This window comes from Hesperophylax consimilis, chromosome 29 (genome assembly GCF_061612785.1).
Source record: "Hesperophylax consimilis isolate HC1 chromosome 29, BYU_Hcon_1.0, whole genome shotgun sequence".
NCBI classification, from domain to species: domain Eukaryota; kingdom Metazoa; phylum Arthropoda; class Insecta; order Trichoptera; family Limnephilidae; genus Hesperophylax; species Hesperophylax consimilis.
The window spans coordinates 10,577,754-10,602,624 of record NC_142864.1 but is presented as its reverse complement, the minus strand read 5'-3'; the positions used below and the strand labels follow the sequence as shown (position 1 = coordinate 10,602,624).

Here is a 24,871-nt window from a genome sequence, read left to right as displayed (position 1 = left end):
GAAACAACTGAGCATTTTTTTGATAAGTCTTTTTATAAGCCTAGAAAAAAATAAAGTATCATGCCTTAAAAAACTGCTTTAAATTTCAAAATCTCCAACTTACAAACTCATTTTCGGTTATGGATTTATTGCACAATGTTGCAAATTAAGTTCTTCATAAAATGATCGTAACGGTTCCATGATAACTCAACACAGTGACAATTCAACACACTTTTAAAAAGTGATATAAAGTCATTAGAAAGGATGAAAAAAATTTTTTTTTTAACCTAACCTACATAACCCAGTTAATTAAGTTTTTGTTTCATGTGAATTGTGATGATTTATCCGGTTACCGATCGTAACACATCTAAATATTTGTGCCTGAATTTTGCAAAATAAAATAAAACACTTTTTGACAATGTTTTTTTTCTTGATAAATCAAAACAGGCGGCTAAGCGGGAATTTAAACCTTATCGCCATTTACATAAGGAGTGTTATTGTTAGCGGCCCTATTCCGAATGTTTCTCGACATGGTGCATCGCGTTCATAATTGGAGGTAATGAGTGCGGCCAAATCTAAAATTGGTCACATGTGCGTCAGTCGTTAAAAATGACGACACACAAAGAAGGCCTCAGAACTTTGAGGTACAGACGGTTTATTAAGATCTTTTTATCTCGTTGCAGGCAAGGAAGAGTCGAGCGAGGGCAGCGGAGGTGAGGGGGGAGGGGGTCCTCCCCCCACTCGGGTGGGCTACAACCTGCTGCACAACACCACACCCCCCTCCCTGCCGTACACCTCCTGCGAGATGGATGATCAGGTATACTAACTAATTTAACACATCACGCAGAGCACGCACACTTTAATTCTATTTATTATCCGCAACGTTATTAACCTTTGGTATTGACTGCTCCAACTCTTCAGTACCGCCGTTTTAAATACATCCTTGTATTTGAATTTCACTTTTTTTTTCAGTAATATATGAATGCAAATCTTGAATGTGGAAATTAATCCACTTGCCGACGTCCGATCAAGCATTTAAATACATACATGTATTTAAATTTCACTTTTGTTTTCGGTAATGAATGAATGCAAATCTTGAAAGTGGAAATTAATCCACTTGCCGATGTCCGATCAAGCATTTAAATACATACATTTATTTTTTATTTTTTATTTATTTAGAAAAAAAGTAAATATTCACAAGAGATAAAAATATATTACATTTCATATCAGACATCACTTTTTTTTGTTTACCCAATTTGTAGAGAAATATTCTCGGGTCAAACTGGGGAGCTAGTCTATGTGCTTATATATATAGATAATAATATGTATAGTGCTATATTTATGGTTAAAACCAACTGGAATCGAACCAGGTTATGAATTGGCTAGCTCAGTGAAAGGGTAAGCAGATGAAACTCGTGTACGATCAGGGGTAGGCAGCTCCTTTATTCATTATTTTGTCCATCGGTCAGGAGTTTGGAAAAGGTCATCACAATAATAACACAAGAGTAAAAGGCACAAGGTATATTAATCATCTTCTAAGAAAACACAGGGTTGAATTGGATCTCTACTTTCTTCTCTCTATGTGACGACCGGATGAAGCGTGGATTTTTTACATGAAGTTAAAAGAATTGAACACAAGGAAGGGTATGCCGAGAAAGCTTACGAGTATCCAGGGTTTTGATGAGGGGTTGACCTGACGTGTTGAGCTGAGAAGCCCGCGCTTCCGGAGAAGCAACGGCAGTTTTGGTGTCGTCACGCACGAGGAATTTACCGGAAGCGAGACTCCATTGAGTAAGGTTTGAGTTGCCGTGTTGAAACATGTTTGGTGAATTGGCTTTGCGAAACATTTAGTTATATCCAAGAAAGGAGACCGTTTCTAATATCGCGTAATTGCGCGCCATGTCCGCGAGCGTAGCAGTTTGCTCGCTAGGGACACTGTTATCGCCACCGGAGTGAAAGTTGGACTGGCGGCCGACCGAGGCAAGCGAAGGCCGGGGACTCGCGAGCGCGGCCGGAGAGTGTGGGCTACCCGCGGTTGCTGCGTGGGGGGTCTGTCACGTACGCCACGGCCAACTGCGTGAGTAGCGTGGGGTAGGGTAACCAAAGCCCTTTTAATTGTAGGGTAACCATCCTTTTAATTTATAGGGAGACTGTATTACGTAACACATTCCCCCTCCGCCAGTAAAAGGCGACGTGGTAATGAAGCTTTAGGCGCAAAAAATCCTCTTCACCTTGTCGTGGGGGAAGTAGAGAGAGAGAAAAGCAGTGTTGATTTACACAAACAAAGAAAAAAATAAAATACATGGTTATGCAATGATGAAAAGACAACATACAAGGTTATGCAGTGATGAAAAGACAAACATACAAGGTTATGCAATGATGAAAAGACAAACATACAAGGTTATGCAGTGATGAAAAGACAAACATACAAGGTTATGCAATGATGAAAAGACAAACATACAAGGTTATGCAATGATGACAAGAACAACATACAAGGTTATGCAGTGATGAAAAGACAAACATACAAGGTTATGCAATGATGACAAGAACAACATACAAGGTTATGCAGTGATGAAAAGAACAAAAAGGACTCTAACATTTCATTGGTCTGTAAGCTAAGTTTGAAGAGCGTAGTGTTTTCGTAGAGTACCAAGTAGACGTAATTTCACTGAAGTTATTAAAGTTACATTTTCACTGTAACTTGACCCATTTGAGATTGCACTCAAGTATCACTAGGGCCATAGAAATTGAACTGTGCTTCTTGGTTGTGGTTGAGAGATGGTGATGCGGAGGGCCAGAAGTATCCGGGTTCTGTTGTTGTACCAGCGTGAATTCCATTGTGCTGATGTGGTGGAGCAGTGGTTGTCAAGGTGAAATGAAGTTGGTAATAACATGGAGTAATACCAGTAAATTGATTGATGGTTGATGCGTGTAATGGCTATTATGTTGAGTTTGCGCATCGGCAAGTAGTTGATTTGCCCAACGGCAAGTGGTTGATTGCACAATGGCAAGTGGTTGATTTGTACAAACGGCAGGTAGTTGATTTGTACAAACGGCAAGTAGTTGATTGCACAATGGCAAGTAGTTGATTGCACAACGGCAAGTAGTTGATTGCACAATGGCAAGTGGTTGATTGCACAATGGCAAGTAGTTGATTTGTACAAACGGAAAGTAGTTGATTTGTACAAACGGCGAGTGGTTGATTGCACAACGGCAAGTAGTTGATTTGTACAAACGGCGAGTGGTTGATTGCACAACGGCAAGTGGTTGATTTGCAGGAACAATAACTAACCTTGAGCTGGCATGCTCTGAGGTTGGTTCTTTTGAATGTGGTTTGAATGATGAGACAACTTGATTTGCTACTGCACGCACGACTCACACCTAATTTGGGTGCGGTCGGGTGTTTTTGGTACGCAGAGATTGGAGAGAAGTGAGTGATGGAAGTGAAGGTGGCAATGGAGTGAAGCTCAGCTTGCAGGTGATGAGGGGGGCTGCTGGTCTTCTTTTTAATCCAGGGACAGGTTATTATTAGAGCCAAAATTCTTGAAGTTTACCTGCCTGGTAGACCAATGATGAAAAAACGTTTGGAGAGAAACAAATTGTGTTCAAGAGAAAAGACAAAAAGACAAAAAAAAACGTTGTTGGTTAGAGAGGAGAGAGTAGAGAGAGATCCAATATGCTGACTATACCATGAGTATCCCGAGATTGGGAAGACAAAAAAATATCACGACTGGCGTGAGGTTACCTATTTGATATACAAGGTATAGGTAGGTGGTTGTACCGTAGTAACACCAAGTTTCTGAAAGAAGTTGGCCTTCCATGGCCGGTGTTAGCGCTTGAGCGATAACAACTTACGACTTTCAAAATTACAAAAAATGTGTTGATTACCTAGGAATGGGGTGAAAAGGAGAGATTATTTTGAAGCAAATTTCATGGATAAAGATTGCCTTATAGACAGACGATACGCTATGTGCGTAGGGTACACCTTCCAGATTCATGAAATTAACCTCAAGGATAATGAGGGATGAAAAAAATAGCGTTGAGCGAGAAGGTCTGTTGGTGATGGAGCTGATTCTCCGTTCGATCTCTTTCAGAGAACGAAATGTGGTCAACCAGCAGATTTCCTAGCTTCTTACAAATGTACATGAGTTTGATGGAAGGGTGAAGGATGGAGAGTTGAGTAGCGAAAATTGATAGTGGCTGAGCTAATTCTCAATTCGATCTCTATGTGAGGACGAAATATATCAACCAGCAAATTTCCTAACTCTTTACAAATATACATGAATTTGATGAAAAGGTGAAGGAGAATACACAGTAATAACAATCTAATCTTTCACGTGTATTTGGTGAAAGATTAGGGGTCGTTTTTAATCTTCTACAGTTTGTGAGAACATGACAGACCCTTGCTCAAGCTTCACAAACCTGGGAGTTTTTCTTATTCGTCTCCCAGACAACGATTTAGGTGGTTTTGTGTCACTGTCTCGATTAACTCCCACGACACGATACCTCATAACCAAAAGTGAAGCTGATGGCTAGTCCATGGTCAATGGATAGTGGATGGTTCTTGGGTCCGCTGACAAGAAGTCCACAGGTATCAGTTAGCGAAAAAAAATTGCTGAATGCACAGCTTCATGTTTGTTTGAAGAGAACAAAAAAATTCTCACTACAGTGAAGGACATTTCCCTCAGTGTCATGAGTTATACAAAAGGATCCCAACTAAGGGAGACAAGTCAGGGTAAAATGATCTACGTCCGGTAGAACAAGTACATAGTGTCAACTTATTTAAAGAAAACAACAACAAGATATTGTATCGTTCGCACGAATCATGGTAAGTATTATAACGTCTTCACGTCTCATGTAGAAATTGAACGAATTACGAAAGAACCCCAGTATTGAAAGGCCGGTACAACATTAGATATTTATAACCATTTATGGAACAAATTATCTCTTTGGCCACAGTGTATGTTAGCCAGTAAAAAAAGTAATTATAACGAACTTCTCGTATCATGGTAGATATTATAACATTCTCATGTATAGTGTTAGATTTTATAACGATCCCTCGTCTCATGGTGGATATTGTAACATTCTCATGTATCATGAAAATAACATATCAACGTTCAATAATAAAAAAAGTACCATTTCAATACCGGAAAAAAGATACATACACAATGTCAAAAACAATCAAGTAGTGGCTATTGATATTATCAAAAAATGACGATGGCATAACCTTTGGTTGGGTTTATGCGTTAAGTTGGCAATAATACAAGACATATGCCTAAGGATGTCTTACAAGACACACAGTATAGCAGAAGAGACCTATTGGTTTTACTAACTCTTTGCTTACAAAAAGGATTGTAGTGGTTTATTTAAGTCCTTTTAGGGTTTTACTTACTTAAAATGACCAAACAAAAACGGGAAACACACTTGGTGTTGCCACATTTGCCACGAACACGAATGTTGTGAACTTTATGATACAAATTTAATACAAAAGGCACCTAGAGACACAGGATGACTTAATATGAGTGACCTGGCTCGGTTTATTTGACAAGGCAAATTAATGCTATTTAAGTCAAAATATAGTACATAATATAACAAATTGGGGTCAGGAAGTTGAGATCTTAAGATTTTACATACTCAATATGACCGAAAGGTGTTATGTATGATACATTGTTATTGATGAGGAGGACAAATCGGTGTTTGTTCTCCTTTACAACAACCTTTTTCAGAATTGACGTGTCAATATCAAATTCTGAAAAACAGCAAATTAGAGCAAATGGGAATGTTGAGCGCCATTCAATTTTTTAGAAAAAACTGAAAAAAACTTTAAACCAAGGTAATTGTAACTTTTATTTGTTACACCTGTGTAATTTGAATCAAATGACGATACCGAGCTGGAATTTACACACGCATTATGATTACAAATTACAGGGGTAGAATATTCACCTCAATTGGGTGTATGTTGCAAAAGGGCCATTGTTTTATGTACGATGGAACCCATTGGAACAAATGTGACGAACAAATGTGAAAGAACAATGTGAAAAACAATGTGAAGAACAAAGAACATGAGAGAATTAAAAAAACATTTACATACAATGTTGTACGTGACTTTTTGTGGTAGTTATGACAAAAAATAGTTGTATTTAGTGTCGTAAGTGTCAGAATGGTGACGACTAACAATTGATGTCCAGGGTCATGACTCCGGGAGCATAAACTGTTTGGGAGGCGTAAAAAGTCTCTTGACTGGAATGATCAGTTCCAGAGAAGATACGTACAAAATATGAGTACAATTATAAACATTACACGGTGAGGTGTGACAAAAAAACAAAAAATAACAAAAGGGTTTATACAAAAGAGCATAGTTGTACATGTATGGGTGAGAAATGATTTAAAAAAACACAGTTGACACTTCTGTGTTTTTAGAAAAAATGAGAAGGTTACCTTGCAGAGGTCGAAATGCGAGTTTTTATATGAAACTTACGCATTAAAACGTGCTGTTTGTCTGCACGAGGGCCAAATCTCGTGGGACAAAGGTAGAGCCAGAAGTTTGTTAGTTATGAGTGTAGTGACCTAGTGAAGGTGGTGTCCATTGTGTCCACACTTCCTAGTTTGATAATATCTTTCACGTGGTAGTTACCGATGTGTTTACCAGAGGCGTCCGATAGGGTATATACTACATCTGAGATTTTTCTCAGCACTTTTGCTTTAACAAAGCGAGGAGCTAGTTTTGCAGAGAAGTACAAAGCACCTTGTGAGAGTGTGTTGTTGCGTCTCCAAACTGTGTCGTTTTCCTTAAAGGTAACATGTTTCCTGCGTAAATTGTATTTGTTTGTGTCAGCAATTATACTGCCGGGTTGAAATAGCCCTTTTATGTATTTCCTGTTGAAAAATGTTGCGTACTTAATCATTACTTTGACGGCCGGCATAGTCCAGTGGTAACGCATTGGACTGCCATTCCGAAGGTCGCGGGTTCGAACCCGGCGTGCGCAAATAAATTTTATTTGATTAATTTGTGTTATTTCACAATTAATTAATTAAAATTAATTAAAATAATATATAGTATATTTGCGGCACGTTCCAGAGTGGAAGATACTACCAGTATCGCCCTGGTGTAAGACCACCATTCAGAATTGAAACGTTGCTCCAAATGGCTTTAGCCGTGTTTAGTGACTAGATCTGAATAGCCAGGTACTTCCCCACCTTCCTCTTTCCCTTCCCCACTTACCTTCAGCCTCACAACATCCCCCAATTGGGGATGCCATAGTCTCACTGGCTCCAGACGGGAGCAGTTGGGACTCTTGTGAGGTATTCACTATAAAAAAAAAAAAAAAAAAAAAAGGACGTTTTTGGTCTTGTTGAAGGGAGAAATATTCCTGTCTTTTAATTCCTTTTCTAAGCTTTGCGTACTTTGAGAGCAGATGTTGGCTATTATGCCTAAGGTGTTGTTTTGAGGATTCATTTTGTGGAAGTTGATTTAGACTTTGTGAGAAGAAAAGAATTGTCAGAGTGTGTGGCTGGTTTTCTTTTTTTTTTTTTAAAAACACCAGGGATTTGCTTGTGATGGTGGATGAAGAATTTTGTGAAATTCTTCAAAGTCCCAATATGGAAAAAAAATGGCCAGCGGTTTCCTTGTGTTTTTAATGGAAAAGTCCCTGAGATGTGCGTTTTTGAAAAAAATTTCTAAAAAAGATTCAAAGTTCCTGATTTGTGAAGAAAATTTTCGAAAAGAAAAAAAAATTTCAAATTACAGATTTCGAGGGAGTATTGTTTGTTCTTCAACAATTATTGGAGGGTTGTTGTGATTCGTGACAAATTGTCTGAGTTTAGGCAGAACCAGTGTTTGGTTATTTACTCGTAAGTTTCCCTTTCCCTGGACGACGACAGGTTTTTTAGGCGGAGAAGTGCCGAGAGTCGGGGATTTACGTCAATCGCGAATCTCAATTATAAGTAAAGAGTGGGTCGGCTTTCTACTTTTTTTTTAAAAAGGATACACTACCCACCTTCATTACATATAAAACGGAATTGTCAAATGGCAGAAGGGCTTTAATTTCCTTGGTTGTGTTGATGTGCAGACGAACTGACTAATAAATTCCACAAACAAGAAATTTATTTTGTATCATGTACAAGATTTGAAATTGTTGAATTGTAGTTTATTGTAGCTCGTTCTCTCTAATAGTTGTACTTGGAAAGTAAACCTTCATGGTTTTGGATCAATATGTGATGTTTGAGATGTCCGAAAAGAAGTAAACGTTGATTGCGCACTTTGTGATAGAATACCGGTACTTGAATTTTGTCGAGTGACGATTCGTAAAAGTTGTAATTTAACACAGAACAGTTTTAATGTGACACGGTTGTTTTAGATTTGACGCGATGGTTTGTAGAACAGCTATGATTTATTGGAAGAAAACATAGTTATTCAATGGTTATTACAAAACAAGACATGAAAACACAGTGAAAGAGTGCAAAGTTATTTCCAATCTGACCTATTGATGGACGTTTAATAACTAAAGAAAACCCACGTTTGCGCCAGTGCTATATTTATGGTTAAAACCAACTGGAATCGAACCAGGTTATGAATTGGCTAGCTCAGTGAAAGGGTAAGCAGATGAAACTCGTGTACGATCAGGGGTAGGCAGCTCCTTTATTCATTATTTCGTCCATCGGTCAGGAGTTTGGAAAAGGTCATCACAATAATAACACAAGAGTAAAAGGCACAAGGTATATTAATCATCTTCTAAGAAAACACAGGGTTGAATTGGATCTCTACTCTCTTCTCTCTATGTGACGACCGGATGAAGCGTGGATTTTTTACATGAAGTTAAAAGAATTTAACACAAGGAAGGGTATGCCGAGAAAGCTTACGAGTATCCAGGGTTCTGATGAGGGGTTGGCCTGACGTGTTGAGCTGAGAAGCCCGCGCTTCCGGAGAAGCAACGGCAGTTTTGGTGTCGTCACGCACGAGGAATTTACCGGAAGCGAGACTCCATTGAGTAAGGTTTGAGTTGCCGTGTTGAAACATGTTTGGTGAATTGGCTTTGCGAAACATTTAGTTATATCCAAGAAAGGAGACCGTTTCTAATATCGCGTAATTGCGCGCCATTTCCGCGAGCATAGCAGTTTGCTCGCTAGGGACACTGTTATCGCCACCGGGGTCAAAGTTGGACTGGCGGCCGACCGAGGCAAGCGAAGGTCGGGAACTCGCGAGCGCGGCCGGAGAGTGTGGGCTACCCGCGGTTGCTGCGTGGGGGGTCTGTCACGTACGCCACGGCCAACTGCGTGAGTAGCGTGGGGTAGGGTAACCAAAGCCCTTTTAATTGTAGGGTAACCATCCTTTTAATTTATAGGGAGACTGTATTACGTAACAATAGTTACAAAAATGGAAAAATAATATTTTCAAAAATACTGTAAAATACTACAAAATATTGTACAATAAGAAAATTACATATAAATATAGAAACAGAATATCAACAAAAATCAACAAAAATATAAGCAACAGAATTTATCTGAAAATCATCGATAAAAGTAAGTCAATATTCTCTGTAAAAATACAACGAAAGTTTTTTTTTAAATTTAAAATAATTTTTCTCACTTTTTATTGTATCCGGTAAATCGTTAAATAACTTTGGGCCTATATATTCATGATGGTGTTGTGCAGCTGTCGTATTGCATCTAGGTACATACATGTTCCCAGATGTTCTAGGTCTTATACTTCGCGTTGATTTACATGTATTTAAATTTCACTTTTGTTTTCAGTAATGAATGAATGCTAATCTTGAAAGTGGAAATTAACCCACTTCCCGACGTCCGATCAAGCTGAAACTCTGCAGATGGACTCGTTATCGATGACAATGCATTCTATCAACTTTCGGTGGCAATATAGATGACATTACAGCAGTTAATATACAAAATTAATGTCGGTCCTACCCAATCAGAAGTTGTTAGCGTGGTTGACTCCAGTACCTGGAGAGAACGGTACAATCCTGAGTCAAACCAAAAAATGATAATTTTTTGGCATACCATCACTGTACTTTACGTACTACATACATAGTATACTCGACTTGGCGACTGACAAGATTGAATTGACTGATTGTGAAGTTTTATTGATTCATCATGATGATTTGTTTCCAGTTGTCATCGTGCAAGGAGTCCTCAGCGCAGGAGAATGAGACGGGGCGAGCCAGGAGATCAGGCTGGGGCAGATTGAATCCCACACATCCCAAGGTACTTCCCAACTCAACTTCTCTAAAGCCGCTAAACTGGTAATCTGCCCAATGTCTGAACTGTCCGAACCTTACCGGCAAGAAAATATATATCCACAGTTGACACAGGAAGGTGGAGAAATGTTCCCTGGCACTTTTGTGAATCTTACAATAGACTGGATTTATATATTTTTTTAAATGGCTAAACAAAAAATACATTTGTTGATAAATTAATATATATTATAATTGACTGAGTGTATACTGCCGTACTGAGCGTACTAGTTTTAATTCGACATTTAAAAAAAAATTATGTATGTTTTTATTTTGTTATAAAAAATAACATTTTTATATCTAGTATAAACCTTTTAATAACTTATTTCTATTACATTAAGGACACTTTACAATTTACAAAGTTTGAAAAAAGAATTGTCATTGAGATGGTGACAGTTCTCTAGACAAATCTTACAATTCCTTACTTAAAATAATAAAAATGTTTATGATTTATAATTAAGTTGGTAGGTATTTAAGGACTTATTTACAAATCTTATGATTTCAGAGGAAATTAAATAAGACAAAATTAAAAACACACTTTCTGGAAGCACTTCTGTTTACAGAACTGCTAGAACATGTGTGTATTAATATATTTGTATCTATATATTTATACTTACCTGAAATAATTTTTTTCAAGGATTGGGGAGGCAAGTCTAAAGAGTCAAAGAAGAATGCCAGTCAAAATGCCGTTGTCAACAATCAGGGATGGGGCCCACAGGTAAACATCTGATACTTCTCTTTTTACTATTACACTGTATTTACATTGCACAAGAATGAGTCGTAGAAGTGACCCGTTCTCATCTAACAAACGTTGGGCCCGCGTTTGGTGTGTTTCCTGACTGTACACCAGTGCTAAAGGGATCAATGATGCTAGTTCTTTGGAGCATCTTCCATTGAAATAACCTTACGTCTGTGTTCATAAGTCGGCAATCGGCTTGTTAACCCTTCAAGCCTCGGAAGGACATTACTAGCCACAAACATATTCCATTAGAGCCACTTAGGGACAGAACTGACCCCGGGCGTCATGCACATAACCTGACATCTGTGTTCCTAAGTCTGCAATCGGCTTGTTACCCTTAAAGACTCGGAAGGACTTGACTAGCCGCAAACATATTTCATTAGAGCCGCTTAAGGACAGATCTGACCCCGGGCGTCATGTCACATAACCTGACGTCTGTGTTCATGAGTCTGCAATCGGCTTGTTACCCTTAAAGCCTCGGAAGAACATGCATGGCCGCTTAGGGTCAGATCTCACCCCAGGCGTCATGTCACATTTTTATGTTTGATATTAAAATGTTATTATTTAGAACTATCGACAATTATTTCAAATACAAATATCTGAAAGATAATTTTATTTAGTTTCTAACATGTTATTTTTTTTACGACGACTTCAACAATAACAAATATACAGCACATTTGAAATATCTCGAAATTCCAAGAGAAATTCAACCATCATTTGGACTTGTATATGCAAATATTTAATTTGACTAACATAACAACGGGCCTAAGCCAATACTCTTTTGATGTGTTCCAGGGAAATAACGGGGTGCCCCTATTCTTGGAGAAGTGTGTGAACTTCATAGAGGCTGAGGGCCTGGGGGCTGAGGGCATCTACAGGGTACCGGGCAACAGGGCGCACGTGGATCTGCTCTTCAAGAACTTTGACGAAGGTAAAACAAACATATTCTGCACACCCACTACAGAAGAACCCCGTTAATTCAAACCTAAAATTTTTTCTAGTAAAAGTATCTGTCTACCTAGAAAAAAAAATGCCTACCCACAAACACTTGTCCGTAATATAAAAAAAAATGTTTTAAAAATTTAATTTCATAAATTGACCGAATCAGGCCGTTGCGGTTATGCGCTATAAACCTAACATATGTTCTTGTATAATGCAAAATAAAGTTTTAGTACATTTGTTCTACTTTCATTTTTATACTTGTTACTTAATTCGGCTTTTAAATTTGTTACTTAGTCCTGTTTTTTATATTTTAGTCAACATTCACTAGATACTTAGGACGGGTTGTTTCGGAGAATTTGAACAATTCTTCAAATTTCAACGTTAATTGACGAGTTCTGTGAAAGATATTTTCTAGTTCTGTTATTATTTCAGTTCTGTCAAGCAACTAGCCTATAATGATATAATATCAGAACTTGAATAGGACTTTCACAGAACTCGCCAATTAACGTTGAAATTTGATGAATTGTTCAAATTCTCCGAAACAACCGGTCCTTAGTTGTATATTACCAATTCAACCATCTGTGAACATTTATAATTGATCTGCTTCTTTTCCATCCTCGTTTGTATATTAAATTAATATTAAGACTTTATGTTCCTTAAAATAACTAAATAAAATTTTGATTTACACGGTTATTCGTAATATTTGAATTTGTATTATTATTTATTAAATCGGCCCCGAAATTTAGATTTGCACTGGAATATGTTGAAAACAATTTCCACAAATTTTTTTAATTACATGGGAATTCGTAAATTCGAAATTTTATTATTAGAAATAAACATGTAATTTTTTAAATAATTTCAAATTTTTACTGCAAACATAAAAAAATTTATAAATGGCTCACCTTATTTTATTTGTAACTAAAATTACTCATAACGAAAAAAACACACATTTTATTAGACAAATGTATATTAATGTCAACTTTTTTGTTTTATAAAAATAATTATGTAAGAAAAAATTCACTAAGTTTCAAAATTTTCGCTTTTGGGTTCATATGGTTGAATAGAAATTGTTGTGTCTCCCTCACTGTTATGGTAAGGAATATGATTTAGATGGTGTTAGAAAGAGAAAACACCATGCTTTGTATTGATATCTAGAAGTTAACCACAAAATAATTTAAATGTACACCTCTATCGAACCAAAGTTTCCGACCGCAATTCGAGAAAAATTTATGAAAGTTTGTGAATTTTTTATTCATTATTTTTATTAAAAGATAAAATGTAAGGTGACCGTAATGTTTGTGATACACTGTTGTCGTTATAAGTCATTTTAGTTAAGTGTCATTTTCTAAACTTTTTATGTTAAATTTTAATATTTAAAAAAATATATGTTTATTTCCAGTAATAAAATTTGAAAGCGTATTTCGCCATATAAACATATAATGTACGTGGATGGATGTTATTATTTTGGTGAAATTTTCACACGCAATCCACAAAACCTGTGTATGTAAGCAAAATAATGTCTGTTTCAGATCCCAACATATCTATCACGCAGCTGGACATCCCGGTGAACGCTGTGGCCACGGCTCTGAAGGACTTCTTCTCCAAGAGATTGCCTCCGCTCTTCGACGAGCCCACCATGTCGGAACTCGAGGATATTGCGGGTAAATTGACTAACATCGTCTATGGTTTAACCCTTAGGAGCCGAACCCCAGCAATTGCAGTGTCAACCTTATACATTCTTTTTGCCTTTGGATATTACTTTTTCTTTGGTTTAACCCTTAGGAGCCGGACCCCATCAATTGCAGTGTCAACCTTATACATTCATTTTGCCTTTGGATATTACTTTTTCTTTGGTTTAACCCTTAGGAGCCGGACCCCATCAATTGCAGTGTCAACCTTATACATTCATTTTGCCTTTGGATATTACTTTTTCTTTGGTTTAACCCTTAGGAGCCGGACCCCAGCAATTGCAGTGTCAACCTTATACATTCATTTTGCCTTTGGATATTACTTTTTCTTTGGTTTAACCCTTAGGAGCCGGACCCCAGCAATTGCAGTGTCAACCTTATACATTCATTTTGCCTTTGGATATTACTTTTTCTTTGGTTTAACCCTTAGGAGCCGGACCCCAGCAATTGCAGTGTCAACCTTATACATTCATTTTGCCTTTGGATATTACTTTTTCTTTGGTTTAACCCTTAGGAGCCGGACCCCAGCAATTGCAGTGTCAACCTTATACATTCATTTTGCCTTTGGATATTACTTTTTCTTTGGTTTAACCCTTAGGAGCCGGACCCCATCAATTGCAGTGTCAACCTTATACATTCATTTTGCCTTTGGATATTACTTTTTCTTTGGTTTAAACCTTAGGAGCCGGACCCCAGCAATTGCAGTGTCAACCTTATACATTCATTTTGCCTTTGGATATTACTTTTTCTTTGGTTTAACCCTTAGGAGCCGGACCCCAGCAATTGCAGTGTCAACCTTATACATTCATTTTGCCTTTGGATATTACTTTTTCTTTGGTTTAACCCTTAGGAGCCGGACCCCAGCAATTGCAGTGTCAACCTTATACATTCATTTTGCCTTTGGATATTACTTTTTCTTTGGTTTAACCCTTAGGAGCCGGACCCCAGCAATTGCAGTGTCAACCTTATACATTCTTTTTGCCTTTGGATATTACTTTTTCTTTGGTTTAACCCTTAAGAGCCGGACCCCATCAATTGCAGTGTCAACCTTGTACATTCATTTTGCCTTTGGATATTACTTTTTCTTTGGTTTAACCCTTAGGAGCCGGACCCCATCAATTGCAGTGTCAACCTTATACATTCATTTTGCCTTTGGATATTACTTTTTCTTTGGTTTAACCCTTAGGAGCCGGACCCCATCAATTGCAGTGTCAACCTTATACATTCATTTTGCCTTTGGATATTACTTTTTCTTTGGTTTAACCCTTAGGAGCCGGACCCCAGCAATTGCAGTGTCAACCTTATACATTCATTTTGCCTTTGGATATTACTTTTTCTTTGGTTTAACCCTTAGGAGCCGGACCCCAGCAATTGCAGTGTCAACCTTATACATTCATTTTGCCTTTGGATATTACTTTTTCTTTGGTTTAACCCTTAGGAGCCGGACCCCAGCAATTGCAGTGTCAACCTTATACATTCTTTTTGCCTTTGGATATTACTTTTTCTTTGGTTTAACCCTTAGGAGCCGGACCCCATCAATTGCAGTGTCAACCTTATACATTCATTTTGCCTTTGGATATTACTTTTTCTTTGGTTTAACCCTTAGGAGCCGGACCCCAGCAATTGCAGTGTCAACCTTATACATTCTTTTTGCCTTTGGATATTACTTTTTCTTTGGTTTAACCCTTAGGAGCCGGACCCCATCAATTGCAGTGTCAACCTTATACATTCATTTTGCCTTTGGATATTACTTTTTCTTTGGTTTAACCCTTAGGAGCCGGACCCCAGCAATTGCAGTGTCAACCTTATACATTCATTTTGCCTTTGGATATTACTTTTTCTTTGGTTTAACCCTTAGGAGCCGGACCCCAGCAATTGCAATTTCAACTTTATACATTCATTTTGCCTTTGGATATTACTTCTACTGGATTTGTTAAACACAAAAATTAAAATGTCACTTTATCAAGTGTGGTATTGTCTCTCTTTTGGCCTTAACAAAAACGTATTTTTATTTATTGAATATTCTTGCCCGCTGCTACTGGTTAACCTACTTATTCATAAGGTTTCCTACATAACAAGTTTTGCTAAGGAATCACACTTGGTGAACAAATGTGAAAGATATTTTTATTGTGTTTTCGTAAGGCTGTAAGTGTTTTTCTAAGTAAAAATAAAATCATGAGGTTTTCTTGTAATTATGTACATACCAGAGGCGGTCCCTGCCTTCGTAGATTTGTGTAATGCACTGCCACACATTCATAAATATATAAGAATAGTAATAGTAAAAATGTATGACAGCACAGTAAATAACGTCATTTGTAAGAGCAGTGAGTAAAAACCTCAAATTGTAATATTTAATCGTTAAATAGAATATTAGCGACTCTGGACCATAGCCTTGCCTCCATCTCCATCAGCTCCTCCATCGAGTTAATACAACCCTATTTCCTTGGGTCATATTTAACTGTATCATACTGGGATTAAGAACTACCAACATAATCTGTATATATTAATTCTGAATCCAATTGATTTTATAAAGATAGCAGCCAATTATTCCAGGAGTCCAGCAGTTGAAGGTCAATTGATAAAAAAATGAATATGAAATGTAAATACATATTGCTAATGCGTAATGAATATTATAAAAACGCCAATGTATGTAATTAATTTGCCAGTACCCACCCTATTCTGAAGCCGGTAGTACAGTATTGTTTAATTTAAACCCTCTAATACCTTAATAATCTTAGGTCGTAGATATCTCTATCGCACCGCGGTCATGTCCGAAAATCCCTATAAAATAAATTTTGCATGATACTAAGCATACGTCAGACATGATAGTGTTTACCTCCATTGTCCTGTATAGCAAAGAGAAAGAAAGGAGATAGCTTGGGGACAAAACTTGAAGTGACCCACGCTAGGTACATACAGTAGCTTCTCATTTGGACGCTAGATGGCACTGGAACTTGATATTACCGTACGAATATGCACAAATATTAATAATAATTTAACCTCTCAGACAAAGACTTTTATTTACTTTTTTTTTTATTGTGTTCCTTTGAGAACTGTCAAAATGTGATAATTTTTGTGTTATTTACGAGTTTTGCTAAAAGCTTCATAACTCACGTTTTGGGAAACGTAGCCTCATTCTAAAAAATGTTTTGGAAAGATTATGAAATCCACTATCGCATTGTGTTGTTATACGTAAATATTTGCATTTCTAAATATACATTTTATGAAAACGTCAAAAATATGTAAAAATCGCTTACCATTATTTCAAAGCTGTGAAAAATGTACTTTTTTCTGAGTATCATAAAGAAATAACACTTTATATATTGAAGAAATATAATTAAAAACTTTTTTTTTTTTTTTTTATAGTCGGAGGCGGTTTACTTACGGTCCCCGCGAGCACTTAGGCCATAGGCCCATTGTACTATCTCCCATTTTACCTCATTCCCTTGCCAGTAACCCGGTCCCTTTTATGAAGTTCACCAGGGCTGTCATTGGATATGTGGCGATGTCTTCTGGTTCCACACTGTGTCTTCCCAGGTATCTGAGCCTTATTCCCAGCAGAGCGGGGCATTGGCACCATAGGTGAATTGGAGTCTCTTCCTCCTCTTCACATTTCCTACAGATGTTGGTGTTTTCCACTCCCAACAGTTGCATGTGTCTCCTGAGATGGCAGTGTCCCGTTAATAGTCCTACCAGTTCCCTCAGTGAGTTTCTGTCCATATCGAGTAGTTGCCTGGTTCGGTTAGGGTCCGGTCCGTTTATGAGTACTTTAGATTGCCTCATTCCGGGTGCCTTCTTCCATTCCTTCCAGTGTTGGGATTTGACCCACCTCTTGATATGTAGTTTGGTGTGGCAAGCTGCTACTCCTACGGCCGGCTCAGATCCCACAAGTGGTGCTTTCGCCCCTTTCCTTGCTAGTTCATCAGCCCGCTCGTTGCCCTCAATACCTTTATGTCCTGGTACCCAGAGCAGGGTTACTTTATTGATGGTCGCCAGTTCTATTAGGATAGTCCTGCATTCCATCACCAGTCTGGAGTCGCATCGGTTACTTTCCAGTGCCATTAAGGCCGCCTGGCTATCAGAACATATGTTTATGTTCTTATTTCTGTACCCGATACTCATATTCTCCTGTGCGCAGACTAAGATGGCTTTCATCTCAGCTTGAAACACAGTGCAGTGCATTCCTAGAGGTATACTGAGTTCCCTCTTAGATCCCTGTAGACAGACCCCGGCCCCTGTTCCTTCCTCCATCTTGGACCCGTCTGTGAACCAGATTAGTTCCTGTTTGGAGTTTGGACCTGGGACCGTGTCCCATTCCTCCCTTGTGGGGTACGTCACTTTAAACAGCTGTCCGAAGAAGTATTCGGCTTGTTTGCCGTCCTGCTTCATCCCAGCCGTCGGACTAATTGCCCTCAGTCTTATTCCTATCTCCGTGTGACTGTTTCTGGGCAACTCTCCTCTCCATTGGCCATTGCAATGTAACCTGTAGGCTGCCGCCATCGCCGCCCCCTCTATTTCTATGTTTAGTGGGGGTAGGTTCAGCAGCACTCCCATGGCTAGTATTGGAGTGGTTCTCATGGCTCCTGTGATGCTTCTGCATGCAAGTCCCTGTATGTGATTGAGTGTGACCATCACTGTTTTCAGTGTTGTTCTCCTCCACCAGACCAGGGCTGCGTGCATGATCCTTGGTTTTACAACGGCTGTGTAAAGCCATTGCATCATTTTAGGTTTGAGACCCCACGTTCTGCCGCAGATTCGCCTAGTTGCCCACATCAGAGCACAGGCCTTTCTGCCTACAGTTTCCACCTGGTTTTTCCAGCTCAGTTTGGCATCTATGATGACTCCGAGGTACTTAACCGTGTCAGAGGGTTCTAATTCCTTTCCATAGAAGGTTGGATTGCTCCATCCTTCTAGTTTCCTTTTACGCGTAAAGATTACTAGTTCTGTCTTGTCTGGGTTGACTGACAGTCCTGTTTCTTCACACCATTCTTCCACTGTTGCCAGTGTTGACTGTATAAGGCCTCGGGTTGTGTCTGCATCCCAACACCTTATTATGGTTGCAATGTCATCCGCATACCCTTGCGTATATAGGCCCCTGTTGTTGAGTTTCCGGATGAGGTTGTCCACCACCAGGCTCCACAGCAAGGGTGATAAGACCCCTCCCTGTGGACACCCTCGTGTCACCAGCACTTTGATGCTTACCTCACCCCTTGTCACCGTAAGTATCCGGCCTGAGAGCATGTTCCTCAGCCACCTTCTGGTGGTTTTGTCGAGTCCATGTCTTTCTGCCGCTTCATCAATGGATTTAATAGTGGTGCAGTTAAATGCTCCCTCTATATCCAGGAATAGCCCTACCGCCAGTTCCCCAGTCGCTTGTGCCTGCTCCAGTTTGTACACCAACCTGTGCAGTGCCGCGTCGACTGACTTACCTGCTTGGTAAGCAAACTGTAACTCGTGGAGGGGCTTCTCTTTCAGTGCCCCGTCCCTTATGTGCCTGTCCATTAGCCTCTCCATTGTCTTCAGAAGAAATGAGGTGAGGCTAATTGGGCGGAATGCACCTGGTTGGTCGTAGTCAGCTCTCCCCGGTTTGGGTATGAACACTACCCTTGTCTTCCGCCATGGTATGGGGATGTATCCGAGGGCACAGCATGCCCTCAGGATCTTCGTCACCGGAAGTAGGATTGTATCTAGGCCCCTCTGTAGAAGTGCCGGAAAGATTCCATCCTCTCCTGCGCTTTTAAAAGGGTCAAACCCTCTGATTGCCCATTTAACTCTGGAGGGAGTAACTATTTTAGCCGCAGTGTCCCAGTCCTTACCTTCCCGTGTAACTCGGGCTGGTGGTGGACCGGTATCATCTGCTTCTAACTTTTTGTAGCCGGGAAAATGTTTCCCCAGCAGTACCTCCAACTCCTCCTCCCAACTGTTGGTATATCCTCCATCAGCTTTTTTGAATGGGCCTTTTGCTGCCCCTGGGTCTTTTGCAAGAATTTTTTGGATTCTTGCAGTCTGTGGGATGGTTTCCACCTCCCCACAGTATTTCTCCCAGGAGCATGTTTTGGCTTTCTGGATTGCCACCTTGTACTCTTTCTGGTATTGCTTGTGGGCATCCCAGTTTCCTGACTTTTTGGCCTTGTTGAAAGCTTGCCTTACTATTTTCCGTAGCTCCTGCAGTCTTCTGCTCCACCACGGTGTTTTGTCCCTGGTACTTGTCTTCAGAGGGCAGCTATTTTCGTATGCCCTTATCATTGAGTCCCTCAGTACTTCTACTGCGTCCTCAATTTCTTCGGGGCAGCCGTATTTAGCTGGGAATCTTGTCATTCCTATATTTAGTTCCTCCGAGTATCTAGTCCAGTCAGTTGCTTTTGGGTTCCTATATGTATCGGTCCCCGTTTTGCTTGTTTCTCCCTCTAGTTTAAATTCTATGTGTCGGTGGTCCGACAGGGATGGTTCGTCCGATACTCTCCATCCTGAGACTCTTAATGTTCCTAGGGTCAGGTCTATCACCTCCTGTCTGTTACTTATAACGAAGGTGGGTTCCCTACCTCTATTAAGAATCTCAAGGTTCACTGTCATCAGGTATTCCAGGAGGTCCTGTCCTCGTTTGTTGATGTCCGTACTCCCCCACACAGTGTGGTGCGAGTTAGCATCTGCTCCGAGTATCAGTTCCCTACCCTTCTCCCTGCAGTCTTGGACGAGTCTCGTTATTTCCCTTGAGGGTGGTGGTTCCACAGAGTCATAGGGCATGTATGCTGATGCCACAACTACTTCCCTGCTTCTTTGGTCCAGCGTGACCTGTAGCTTCACAGCCACTAAGTCCCTACTGCAGTGTTCGGGTAGCAGTGTGCCAGGTATCCCTCTGATGAGAATACAGGCCCTGGGTCTGTCCCCCGACTCGTTATAATAGATTAGACCTTGGTTCATGTTTAGTCCTCTGACCTTCCCCCTATAAGTCCAGGGTTCTTGGATCAGCGCGACGTCCACACTGTCCCGAGTGACTCTACTGCTAAGCACTGCAGTCGCTGCCGGACTGCGGTGCAAGTTTATTTGAATGAACTGTAAGTTTTTAGCCATTACTGCCTAATCCTTAAGTCATTCCTCCTATTTACGCTCCTCGGTGTTAGGAGAGCGCACCGTGAAAGTGGCCTTCCTTATCCCGACATGCGCCGTCATCCCCATCTCCCTCAGCACCTTCACACTTTCCTCGTCCACACTCATGATCAGGCGATACATGTTCTTATCCCTGATCGAGTCGTGGACGATCCATTTTTTTGTGTGTAGCCGGGGAGTCTGGTTCTCCAGCAGTTGTAGCAACCTCTCGGTGCTTACTGCTCCATTTTCGGGGATTACTGCCATAACCTTTACGTACTTTGGCAGTTCCTGCAACCCCACCACCTCCAGGTCGCAGCCCTGCCATTTCCGTATGGTCGGCACCATCTCCCTCAGCCATGTCTCTGACTCCTTGTCGGAGCAGGTCATTTTCAGGACGCCCCTCTGAGTGAAGCATTCGTCGAATCTGGGTTTGAACTGCCCCTTTGGGATGCTCAAAATCAGATCCGCGGCCGCCTCACTCACGAGGGCCTCCTGCTCTTTTGTAAATTCTTCCTCTCTGTTCCTATGTACAACAGCCACTCGAATTTTATTTCCAGCGGCTTCCGCATAGGTAGCAGAGGTGAGAATTCCTCGGGGCTTTTTCCTGGAATTTCCCGGTGAAAGCCCCAAGGGTTTAGGTTCTGGTGAGGTTCTTCTCCTCTTCCCAGCCTTCTTTTCCCCGGGCGTTCCAGGTTGCTCCCGGTTACCTTCTGCGGTCCCCGTTAGCTTCCGGTCTGTCCCTGGTTTGCCTTGCCTGGTTCCGGCCTTCGAGGTCCCTGGTTGTCCCCAGCGGACTTTTACAGTCCCTGGTTGTTCCCGGTTTCCTTCCTGCCGCCCCTGCTTCTCTCTTTTGAGTTTTCTCCTCGCAGCCCCACTGAGTTTCTTACTGATGTGAATTTTTTTCACATCGTCTGACAGGGACTTTACCTTGTCTTCCTCAGCGGTGGTTGTTGGAGTGAGTCTCTTCTTTAAGTCCCCCCCTCTCCGCTGGTTCCCCGAGGGCCCCAGTTGGAGTCGGGGGTTCTTAAAGAAGTTATTTTCCAGGTCCCCTGATGGTCCCTGCATTTCCACGTCTGGATCCCCTGGGGGATCCCGCCGTGTTGCGTCCGTCGGAGGTCCTTCTTTATGGTTCCCAGAGGGCCCCTCAAGGGAAGAGTCCACCAGGGTGGTCCCATCTCTCCTCTCCACTTCCTCTTGGTTCCTCAAAGGCCCCAAGAGGGATGAGTCCACCGAGGCGGCCTCAACTCCTCCTTCCACTCCCCCTAGGTTCCTTAAAGGTCCCTCGTCAGTGTTGTTTTGGTTTTTGTTTTTACAGTCCATATTTGGTCCCACGAGTATCTAGGGAAATAAAAGGTCCACCCCAGCAGAGCCCCGAATGCTGGGGTAAGGTCTGTATACTCCGAGATTATGTATTAAAAACTATTAGTCACCTCAAAATATTAACCGTCCAAACTAAAATATTTTTAATAAATTATTTAGAAACGCAATAAATTATGAACGAACAAGATGACAGATTCAATCGGCTTAGATAATGCACCTCTAAGTTCCATAGATATTCCTAAATACAGACGCGTAGCGTTATTCATTATCGATACTCTGTTTTTTAAATCATGGCAATCCGTATACTAGTGATGGAAATAAATCGATTTTTGTAAACTCTCGCGCGTTTACGTGAAAAGATGTTCTAATATCTTGACCGCTATTATCATATTTACGTCTTTTGACGTTCTAATGTTCTGAGAGGTTAATAATCAGGTAATTTGTCAATTTTTTTTTTTTAATATTATTACAATTGCAGCATTTACCAAAAGACCTCCGTAGACGAGCCGCCACTGATAAACAGTGTTATTAGCGCAAGCGATTCTGATTTTGTCCTCTATACAGTTTTCAAAGCATAAAGGTTAAAGTCACATCGCAAAACATTCCAGCGTGGGTGCTATTATAACGGTCTTCGGAACACAATCGGCACGCTTTGCGTTATAGTATATATGTGAAATATTGCTAAATCTTCCGACCTGATAGGCAAGCTAGAGCTAGAGGTTAACTACAAACATATTCTTGTTGATCAAATTGGATTGATTCACTGTGAAAGTATTTAGAAAATGGTTTCCTGTCATAGTATCCGTCGAATGTGCCTGTAATTGTTTGAATGTGTTGTTTGTATTTTTTGTAGGTTCTTTGGGCAACACAGACCGCAGCGGTCGCCTACTGGCTCTGAGGGCGCTGATAGCGGAGCGATTGCCACAACACCAGCGCGCCGTGCTTAAGTACATCTTCCACCATTTCACCAGGTAATCTAACCTTACCTCGTTTACCACCCAAGTATCATTCTTTAAGTATTTGCCCGAAATATGCAACACATACGCGTGTTAAGTAAACTGTATCAGAAATAACTCTTACTGAATGAGCAGGCAGGGTTCTGCTGATGCGCTCTTATCTGATTTCATAATACGTTACAGTAATTGAGCTGTTTTAAATTCAAAATAAGTTAATCCTTTCTTCTCTCCAAATAAGAAACCAATCGAGCTTTATATTGGTTTATATTAGTAGAATCGATGGGATGTTGTGGAAGTTTGTTCCATGCATCCACTATTCTATTTGCAAGGAAGTGTGATTGCATTTTTTTTAGTGTTCACGGTGATTTATAGTTGTTGTTGGAGAAGATTTGTTGGATTCCAGTGCAACTACATGGTTTTCCAATAAGAGGTGTTATTTTGATATTCAATTGTAAAAGATCAATGGTTTCGTTGCTTGTGTGGCATGTAGCGCCGTCTTGTTGAAAGTAAACTTCCAGATCAATACCATCCAATTCCGGCCATAAAAAATCATTAATCATCTCTCGATAGCGCAATCCATTCACCGTAACTGTTGCTCCAGCCTCATTTTAGAAAAAGTAAGGTCCAATGACTCTGCCGGACCATAAACTGCACCAAACAGTCACACGTTGAGGATAGAGAGGCTTTTCAACAATAACTCTTGGGTTTTCCGAGCCACCGAGGTGGAAATGGGCCTCATCACTCAAGATGATTTGCATTTGATTCACTCAAGTGAATTTTAATAATTTCAATGTGTTGTCGAAGCGTGTATCGTTCCATTTTTATTAATGGCATAGTTTCTACTTGTCAAGTGTCAAAATAGTAACATCTACTGAAATAGCGGGCTATTCAAAATAACACCTCTTATTGGAAAACCTTGTATATATATATTATTCAGCAGCTCTCCAATTAATCTGACCCCCTCTCCTGAGGAAGATTATAGCATAGTGTGATACCTCAACAAATAATCTGTATAGGTCAAACTCAAATAAGTGCTGATGCGTATAGCCTAATGTGTCTCAGGCTTTATTCTGTCTTCATATTATCACATTAAAAGGCCACTATACAAGAGGCATAGTAATTATTTAGTAGATTTATACCAATCGGTTGAATGTTTTTTTATAATTTGCAGGATAGCGGACAACTCGAAGCTCAACTCGATGGACTCGAAGAACCTGGCCATCTGCTGGTGGCCGACCCTGTTGCCGGTGCAGTTCACCGACATGGCGAGGTTCGAGGCCACCCGGCCGTATCTCGAGGACATCCTGCAGACCATGATCGACCAGTTCCCCTTCCTTTTCTGCGGACAGGAGGCGGCCGTCATGGTCTGAGATCGCTGGACGCTCGTCCTGTTCGGCGATTACTACTGAAGTGGACGGATTTCACCATCAAATGAGTAAAATTCACTATTAGATCATCAAAACACGTGAACTTCACTATCAAAACAAGTGAATTTCACCATCAAGTCATCAAAACGAGTGAATGAAATCATCCAAAAAAGTGAATTTCATCATTAAATTGAGTTGTGTCTATGTGGGAGCATCTGGGAGATCTGCTCCATCAGCATCTGCTCCCAGTATAGCATCATCACCTATACTGGGAGCATCTAATCTTGCCCTTTTGAAATAACATGGCACAAGGATTAAGCTTGTTGGAGCATTTCGCCTAGCGTGACTTGTGTCATTGTCTTAACTGTGTGAGTTGATTGGTCCTTTTGAAACACGGCATATGTGTTGGGCCTGTCAATACGTTGAACTCAATACCTAAATCTCATCTTTTGTAATATAGTTTACGTCAAAACGAGTTCAACATCATGGCATCAACGCAATGGGGGCTTTTTCAAACTATATCGCATAAGAATTAGGCTTGTCC

The 24,871-nt window shown here is 40.3% G+C and overlaps 1 protein-coding gene across 7 annotated transcripts in view; it reads left to right on the top strand.

Annotated features, from left to right (window-relative positions):
* Nucleotides 1–24,382, top strand: part of RhoGAPp190 (Rho GTPase-activating protein 190) — a 110,397-nt gene extending 86,015 nt beyond the window's left edge. For all 7 annotated transcript variants that reach the window (XM_089649197.1, XM_089649198.1, XM_089649196.1 and 4 more), the window contains 7 exons: nucleotides 663–796; nucleotides 10,105–10,197; nucleotides 10,864–10,944; nucleotides 11,761–11,896; nucleotides 13,437–13,568; nucleotides 22,858–22,975; nucleotides 24,132–24,382. In XM_089649197.1, the coding sequence (XP_089505323.1) occupies nucleotides 663–796; nucleotides 10,105–10,197; nucleotides 10,864–10,944; nucleotides 11,761–11,896; nucleotides 13,437–13,568; nucleotides 22,858–22,975; nucleotides 24,132–24,330 (893 nt within the window). In that variant the 3' untranslated portion in view covers nucleotides 24,331–24,382. The remainder of the gene's footprint in view (nucleotides 1–662; nucleotides 797–10,104; nucleotides 10,198–10,863; nucleotides 10,945–11,760; nucleotides 11,897–13,436; nucleotides 13,569–22,857; nucleotides 22,976–24,131) is intronic.
* Nucleotides 24,383–24,871: the final 489 nt, after the last annotated feature.